General features: G+C 44.3%; 1 protein-coding gene across 1 annotated transcript in view; it reads left to right on the top strand.

Moving 5' to 3' along the window:
• Positions 1-200: 200 nt before the first annotated feature.
• Positions 201-8,993, top strand: part of l(2)gl (LLGL domain-containing protein l(2)gl) — a 61,889-nt gene continuing 53,096 nt past the window's right edge. The window contains exons 1-5 of the mRNA XM_084598274.1: positions 201-347; positions 3,459-3,557; positions 6,292-6,389; positions 8,218-8,299; positions 8,865-8,977. Coding sequence (XP_084454400.1) covers positions 3,474-3,557; positions 6,292-6,389; positions 8,218-8,299; positions 8,865-8,977 — 377 coding nt within the window. The 5' untranslated portion in view covers positions 201-347; positions 3,459-3,473. The remainder of the gene's footprint in view (positions 348-3,458; positions 3,558-6,291; positions 6,390-8,217; positions 8,300-8,864; positions 8,978-8,993) is intronic.

Here is an 8,993-nt window from a genome sequence, read left to right as displayed (position 1 = left end):
TTCAAGCGATGCGCCCCTGGGCGGTGACGTCATGCAACCGAGATAGAAAATAGTCCGCCTTGTTCGAAGTAATATCCTTATCAATTTATCTACGCATTCCGCCTGAAAGTTACTGTGATTGCAAATATTGTGAACTTTGGAATTCATATTGACAAATGTTTAACGCCATAACATTGTTTGAGGCCAAAATTCTTCAGCAGCGCAAGAATACAGCGTCCCGTCTCGCGCAGGTACGCGCTGTGTGGACACATGCGTTGAGTGTCTTGCCGTTTGTGTGTGTGTAGCCGGTTTGCTTGAAGTGTTGGAGAGTCCATCATAGGATGTTTACACATTGAAGAGCATTCACTGTAAGTACGGTACAGTTTTATTTTGCGCACGTCCGATGCTGCGGTCATTTGATCAAACTTTGGCGTGGTCGACTACTCCGCGCGGAGTTGTCACGTAAACACAAATGTCGCTCTGAGCAACGTTAGGCCTAACCTATAAAACCGGCCTTCAGGTGCAGCCGCTCTCTCCGTTGCACTGCCCGCTGACCGCTCCTTCGAGTACTTCGTTGCGCTTGCTTGTAATTTTTTGCTTAAAATCTTAGCAACCGCTTCCGATATCACTTTACGATTCGGCGCCGTTGTTGCGATATAAAACTCATGGTTTCTCCTGTTTTTGAGGAGCATGCCGTCTCTTGTCAGTGTATGAGCTTGGAGGCAGCGCATCAACAAAACAAGAAAATAGCGCTGGAGGCTGGTTTGTCAAAAGCGATGTCAACGCCCAACTCGCGGAGATCGCGCTAGGAAGAGAAGGCGATGTTCAAGCTTTGCTGTTTTCTCGCCAATTTCATCTTGTTTTACCAGGCGCCGAGAACGATATCGTTCCGCGTGACTTTTGCGGGATCCTTTTTTTCTTCCTGGGTGGATGCTTTTCTGCGATGGATATCGGCAGTGTAGGCGCTGGCCGAGGCGCGTCACGCGTCGCGGTTTCGACTTTTTTCTTTTCTGTTTCTCGTCTAGCTTTAATGCTGTGTGAAGGAGCGTAGTTCCGCTATCTCGGCAACGCCTGATCGCGTTCTCGTAGTCTGGCCGTCCTGCTATTTTATCTGAGCAACTCTTGAAACACTGCGACGAAAGAATTTCTGCCATCGACTGCAAACCGCATTCCGGACGGTTTTCTTTTTTTTGTGTACGCGAGGAAGCCGCCCGCCTGTGTGGACGTCCAGCGTCATTCGGCATAGCGCTTGTCGAGCTGTATGTATGTGCAACGCGGCGTGCAAAGCGCATTTTTCGCTCGTGTTTCTTTGCTTGTGTCTGGCTGCCTAGGTGAAGGCCGCGCAGTTTCGCGCAGCCGTGCCGTGGGGAGGGACGCGGCACGGCGCCGTGTATTGTCTGGCGTGGTGCAGCACATCGCATGCTGCGGCACCTGCGCGCCTTGACATTGATGCCTTTTCTGCTCGGTGTTGGTTTGCAGCTGAGTTTTCGCACTCTCGTATTCAAGGACGGCCACCGCGGCCGGTGTGTGCCCGACATTAATCCGAGACATGCTTGGTCGAGCGCGCTGTCTGTCGTCTGCTATTCAGACCGTCCCCGGCGGAGTTGCGTTTCTTTGTTCTTCGCTTTATTTTTTCTCTGTCTCGCAATGTGCGCGTGCGCAACCCGCTGTTTTTTTTTCTTTTTTTTTTTTTGAGCGATGCCGCATTTCGGACAGGTTGCGTATGGTTCACTAGCGGCGCGAAAGGTGTTAAGCAAAAATCGTGCTCAAATTTACCTGTGTTTAGGCGTAGCAAGTGACACTGTTTGCAATTTAAAAAGACTGGAGTCATGACAAGGCTGGACAGTAGGCAGAAGCGTCTTGTTCTGCAAGCCGGCCTTACCCGGTTAACTCGACGGGCATCATAACTTGAAATTCAAGGGAAATAAATACAAAGCTTGGAATATGCTGAGGCTTTTTTTGTGGAAAAAGGTATGGCTGTGTGGGTGTCTTCTGCACTGTCGAGTATGTAGCGGACGCAGAATGTCTATGCTGTATCATTAAGTATGCTGTAGTGACATGGAATGTGTTACACAAAAATGAAAGCAAAGATTCATTTACTGACCTGCATGAAGCCTGTATCATAAAGTGTATTCTAGTTAGTGTCATGAAGTGTGTTCTCCAAAACGAAGACAAAGGCTCATTTTCTGACTTTACTGACTGGCAAGGACGTGTTGTGGTTTTGTAGTACAGTATGAGAGTTTGTGTAAGCTTGTATAACTGCTGCATTAGTGCATGTAACCTTTGTGCAAAATGCACCCGTCTTGTTTAAAGCTAAGCTTGTATAACTGCTGCATTAGTGCATGTAACCTTTGTGCAAAATGCACCCGTCTTGTTTAAACAGTGTGAAAATTTTCTTTTAAAATACACTAAATATGGTCTCTTTACTGTTGACGAATGTTACACTGAATAAGCATAAATCATCGAATGGTGCATCTGTTCCTATTGAGGAAAGATTCCATGAAAAAGATTTCTAGGTTCAGATTTTATGGGGGCGGTTTTGAAAGTCTCAAATTCTGGAGAATTTGCGGTTCAGCTGTATTAGTGATTTTATATCTGAACAGACTTCAACAATGATAAAGACACTGCCCTACTGTACTGGCATTTCTCAAAACACCTTGTTTGCTCTGTGCTGTTACAGGCAACCCAAGGTTTGCAGCTGCTTGCACAAACAGCTATATCAAGGCACTTCACATGTTCCATGTCTGTATGGAGACTGTGGGATAAGAGAGGATGTGCGAATTTAATGTGCATGCTTGTTGATAGTTCACTGATTACAGCTGACAAGTGAGCTGGTAATGACCCATGTGCCTTATGTGCTAACTTGACTACATTTGGGGAGGCCAAAATGTTATGATGAATGCTCTGTGCTTGCTCCATAGCACTGCCAAAGCAGCTAACCTGTCAGAATGGCTTAACCCAGTGAAGTCAATCATTTTTGTTGTTAATCTTTGAACTTCCATTGACGCCTAAAACATATTCACACTCACTGTGAGAGATGCTTAGGCCCTTTCCGAACCCATTTTGTCTTGTTTGAAAGTACAAGTTCCATATCTTTTGTTTAACTTTTTGTGATACTTCAGTAACCGATGCCCTGTTGGTACATGTGTGTTTAAACTCTCCTTATTCATCCCAAGCAGTTGGTTTTTGTAGGCGAGGGTAATTGGAGGACCAAAATTAGAAAGTGAAGGATGGTGGCTATGTGTGTCTTGTTGAGTTCATTACTCACAAAGCCCTGGACCTTCAAGTGCTCTCAACAGGTCCTGCTGGTTACTGTGTTCTTCCTTTTTGTTTGTTCATTGCTGTGGAAGCGCTTGTTTTAAGGGCAGGCTGATACCTTCTGGTGGGCACTGGTGTTACAGCATTACTACTGTGTTGAAGTATTTGTACGAATGCAGCATTTATTTGGCTCTGAAAAAGTGCATATTCCATCTGTGCAGGCCTGAATAGTGAAGATGCTCAAGTTCATGACAAAAAGGTCGCAGCACGTCAGTGCTGAGCGGCTCAAGGTCCAGCGAGAACTATTTGCATTCAACAAGGTAAAGACACCACCCTTTTTTATCATTGCGGTTTCTCCTGTGTATCCTATCTGCTTTCTGGTATTATCATAACTTCTAGTGTCTTGTTATTTTGCTCATTGACTGACTGAATGAGTTGATAGAAGGCTAGCCAACACTCGTGTGTCAGCTCTTGCAGGGTGCAGAAATAAATCTATAATGATATTTCTTTGTGCTGAAAAGGCATTCTACAGTTATTGTTACATAAATAGGTTTTTTTATGCATTTATGCATTTCACCTATATATTTTGTGGAATTAAGGTGCACTTTTTCATTTGATTTCTTGTGTACCTGTGCTTCTGACTGCGGCTGCCACATTTACAGAGCCTGACATCTAGTGAAGTCTCTTTCAGCTCTTTTATTTAACACTGAGGCCAAAGCTGATTAGAATTCAAGATAATTAATAAACTAATTTACAGTCTGCTCATTGACATATTCCAGAGATTCTATTTCTACATTCTTTCCTTGCTCTTCCTGCATGTTATCCATGGGCACAGCCAATCTTTATTTATTTTGCTTTTGTACTGTTCCAGTTTTTAATTAACATCGGAGTATAGTTTGTGCACATTTCAATGTTAATGAGTTCGTAAAGAAGCTTTAGGGTTGAGGAGTTCTGGCAGTGGTTGAGGCATAGTTACTAAGACCCCACAGAATCGTCATTGCCATAGCACACACGATTATGACGCAGCCCAGGATGCGTGCGATTGGTTACGATGTTCCTAATGGTCAGAGGGAGAGAAAGAGAAAAAAGCTAATAAAAGTGAGACCAAGCCTCGGTCGAGACAGCTCATGCTGCTAGCATTGGCAGGCTGCCCAGTCTTGCTCCTTCTCAGCTTCGTGAAGGCTGCTGCTGCGGCAGGAATTCCTAATTGCTGTGTCGGAGAGTAACCCGATTTTCCGGTGGTGTAACAGCCAAATCCTCCTAATGTCAAAGGTTGCGTGGCTGCGAGAGGTTTTGGTGAGCCTGTCACTGCATTATCATCACTTCCTCTTCACAGCATGCATTTTGCCACTCCAAACTTCTGTTTTTTTTTACATATGAAAGGTGATGGAAGGCTCCCCCTCTGTGTGAGCTAGCTTACCACCGCTGCTCTTCCAAGCTGCTGCTAATAATGTATATTTTACCAGAGCTTACCACCGCTGCTCTTCCAAGCTGCTGCTAATAATGTATATTTTACCAGACTCTTTCTGCACCATTCCATTTTGTGAGCAGATAGTAGACACAGCAGCATCGAAATACGAGAAAGGCAGAGCCATGCTGTTGTGTTGAGGCGAGGGGTGAAAAAAGTGGTTGCCAGGTGCTTTCGTTGCTCGTTTGCTTCCAGTTCAACTCTAAGCCAATGCATGATCACATTTACCATTATTATCTACGTGCCACCTGTCATTTTTTTCCCAGCCGTCTTTGAGCCGGTTCCTTGCTGTGGCATCATGCTTCTAATGTTTAAGCAATAGTTTGTGATTGAAGGAAACTAGTGAGTAGCGACTGTGTCCTGGGTGCTTGGAGGTCCCATAAGGGGTACGGTAGTACAATGCTTTTGTGTTAAATTCAATTGTCTGGTGCTCTTTTTTTGCTGCTTATTTATTTATTTTTTTTTTTGTTGATAAAATGCTGCAGTCATCACCCAGCTACTTAAGGTAGAACTTGTTGAGCTTTTCTTTTTTTCTCTTTAATGTGCACTGACAACGCACAGCACACGGGCGCCTTGCCTCCATCAAAAAGCTGCCGCCGAGGCCGGTATTCGATCCCGGCCTCGGCGGCAGCTCTTCGATGGAGGCGAAGAGCAAGGCGCCCGTGTGCTGTGCGTTGTCAGTGCACGTTAAAGAACCCCAGGTGGTCGAAATTTCCGGAGTCCTCCACTACGGCGTCTCTCATAGCCTGAGTTGCTTTGGGACGTTAAACCCCACGAACCAAACCAAACCATCATCTAATGTACGCCGTGAGTTAAGGAAAACAAAGCAAGCACTGACAGTGAGACAATAGAACAAATGCACGAGGCTTGCGCTACAGTGGACACTGTGCTGTTGACAGACATTGCATTCCTCAGCACTCTTTTGTCTCTGGAAAAGCACTTGTTAAGGCTGCTGAGTCTGATTTTGACTTCCTTTGTCATTGAGGGTCATATGATCTCTCTGAAGTTCTTGTCTGTGTGCTGAGTTGACCGTGCTGTGATTAGCCACCATTAAATTCGGCTGAGTGTGAACAAAATATATTTCTTAGATGTACTGGAAAGTTTTAATATTAAATTCTTAAAGTCTTGACAGCAGAACATCATTTTTTTTTAAACAACCAACTAGACAACTCAAGGTTGTCCTATAAGATGTTCACATGCACAGCAGCACTAGCATGTAGATAGCTGGCAAGAAGGGCGTAAGTCCTCTCGCTTTTCCCCCCCCCCCCCCCCCTCCCTTACAAAGTTAAATTGATACACAGATTGCAGCACCCCCATTCCCCCATGGCTTTTGTGTGCCTGCTTTGCTATTGAGGCACAGAGGGATTGTCCTACGTTATGGCTAGAACTAAGTTGTGCTTTTTGCTCGGCAATTAACACGAAAATCCCCCATCCCTTTGTCCCCTCCTCCCATTGGGAAGAAAACATTAAGAGTTGTATATATAGCTTTGCAACAAGGTGGGTTGTTAAAGTGTTTCAATTTCTATGGAAGTTCACTGAAATACTTACATCACCCTCTACTTTCGTTTTTAAACATCTCTTGCCAGACTGCCTGCCATGGATTCCCCCACTGCCCCACAGCTCTGGCCTGGGACCCATTTTTGGAGCTTTTTGCCATTGGGACCAAAACTGGATCACTCAGGGTGTATCCTTGATTTGTGTAGACATTGTCTGCCGACGTTGAGTGCTGATGCGACTATTAAACATTGTGTTAGGAATCTTGCAACAAAGAATACAGCTGTAGAGGAAGCATGCACCACTCCTCGTGGTGTCAGTGCCTTTGTGCTTGGTATTGATGCACGCGTCAATATTCTTCACAGAAGTGTCTGGAGCAACCATGGCTTGTGGTCATTTTCATGACCAGTGTCGCGGCTTTGGGGAGGAATCCTCCTAAGCGCAGCCTAAGTAGATTTGGATCTGTTTCAAAATTTTGAAATAAACTTGCGCTTGCTTATCACACTGGTTATCATTGGCACAACCTTCTAAGGTCCAGTATTCCATTTCTGGAGCGTGTAAAGGAGTAAACCAAGAGACTAGGAAGAAATCGCTGCCTAGCATTTGAAATCAGCTGATGTGAAAGCGGAGCGTTTGGTTGTTTTTGTGTACATTAAAGGGATTTTAAAACCTGTGGCATCAGTGGAAAAAGCACTTTTACAGCAAGTGAATGGCATAGCACCACAGATAAACAAGGTCCTGTAAATGCCATGCTGCTTGCCCAGAAACAGAAGCTAGGAAACGTTGCCAGTTGCTGATACTTGAACTTTAGTTGATAATGGTCTGGGGTTGTGCATGCAAAACATACTTATCGCATATACTACCTTTAATGACTTTATCGCATATACTACTTTTAATATGACTATCACCACCACCATAACATTATCATTCTCCAGTCTGTTCTTAGTTCAGATAAATTTTGATCGGAATAGGGGCTGTCATCTGACTCTGACACCGATTAGGCTCTTTTCAATGTATGTTTGTCAATAATTCTCTGTATTAAAGCAAAGAACTAAAGAAAAGTGGTGGAGTGGACATGGAAGATTTCATTTTAGTACACATTTAAGTAGGCGTGCAACAGCATTGTAGCTAGAGGTCGGATTTTTATGGGTTAATTTTAAAATGCAGCTTCCAATTTTGCAATATTTTATATGGACGGATATTTTTTTTTTTCTATGAAGTATATTAAGTTTACATGTGTGGACAGGACTCTGGAGTCGCCTAGAGCTTAGGTTTGGCTGTTTCTTTTTTTCAGTTTTTTTTTTGAACGAGCCATTCACGTAGCTGGTTCTGAAGATTGCTGGTGTCCTTGCACGCAGCCTGAAGCATTTTAACCTTGTGACGGCACTAAGCCTCCCCATTTCCAACAGCCTGTCCGAGAGCGCAGATGAGTGCTTCAAAGCTCACATTCACTGTACTGTTCCAATAATGTTGTCTGACCAGGTTCCTGGTCTTTTTGGCACCTTTTTTTATTTCCTTTGGGACCTACTGCAACTTGGCTCTCTATACCCAGCTAGTTGTGACTTGCATGCCAGAATTTATTGGTTAAATTTGAGTTTCAAAAGGTGAATTCGCACTTTCCCTAAAATGCCCTTTTAGTTAAAACCAAATAGTTTTACCTTGATTTATGCGATTTCTCTTAGGAGCATTCCTTCTTGACATTCTTAGTAAACCTTACCTTTCTTTCTTTTCATTGATCTGTTTACTGTAATGTTAATATTTTATACAGGTTATGCAGCTGTTATTTTCCCCTCCCCCCTTATGGCCTCAAAATTTCTAACTTCCCAGGAAACTCTGCAGGCTGTATATTATGCAGCAGAGGAATATTGTTTTAGAGGCCTTATTTGTGATCTTGTGTTTCTTGTGCAGCCTTATTTTCGACAGAGCCTTTGTTTTTGATAATCAATACCATTGCTGCTTAGCAACCCAATTGAATCTTGTGAAGTGCAATGTGTGTGTGCCCTTGACACTTTTCATAGCTATGGCGCCCCTGGTGTTGAATATGTGGCTGAGCACGATGCCACCAGCCCTGTGATAGAGCTGCACTTTGTGCCTAAGCAGGTGAGCACGGGCAGTGGATAAGCTGTCCTTTCTGCCTTTTTTTCCCTTATTATTTTTCGTTCACCGGCACTGCATAACACCCCTTGAAAAATATTTCTGGCTGTGCCACTGGTGTTGTTGCAGAGTCTCAGTTTTTTTAAGCATTAATGCAGAGGCACACCCCCTGGTGGGGAGCCGTATAGCGTCGTGGAAGCAAAGGTGTACCCAATGGCTAAATGCTGATACAGGCCACATTTATTTTATGACACTTGGATGAATTTTGTTCTAGGCTGTGCAACGGTCATTGGGGAGCTTAATCCTCAACTCTTTCCTGTGCTACAAGCACAGCCCAGTGCCCAGTATGGCAGCACCCTTGACCTCTTTTTTAAAAGAGGCCTATATGAGGTGTGTTTGCACACTGGCGCCAGGGAGCATGTGCAGATATTTGTGCTGCTTTTTTTTTCTCATTGCTATTATTTAACTGGGGAAATCTTGAGAGACCGTTGTGGCCAGATTGTGATTTACTGAGCAGGAACATTCTTTGACAGCGGAGTGTGGAGTTTAGGCTCACAAGTTTGTATTGCAGGGTCGCCTGATAACCCTTCTCGAGAACAACACACTGCACCTGTGGGAGATCAACATGAAGGGCGGTGAGGACTCGGTACTCGAACATATCGAGTCCTGCACCGTGGACTCCAAGTGAGTGCTGGTTGGC

This window comes from Amblyomma maculatum, chromosome 3 (assembly GCF_055883805.1).
Source record: "Amblyomma maculatum isolate TAMU_Amacu chromosome 3, ASM5588380v1, whole genome shotgun sequence".
Taxonomy (NCBI): Eukaryota; Metazoa; Arthropoda; class Arachnida; order Ixodida; family Ixodidae; genus Amblyomma; species Amblyomma maculatum.
The sequence above is the reverse complement of the archived record's forward strand: the minus strand, read 5'-3'. Positions and strand labels throughout refer to the sequence as shown.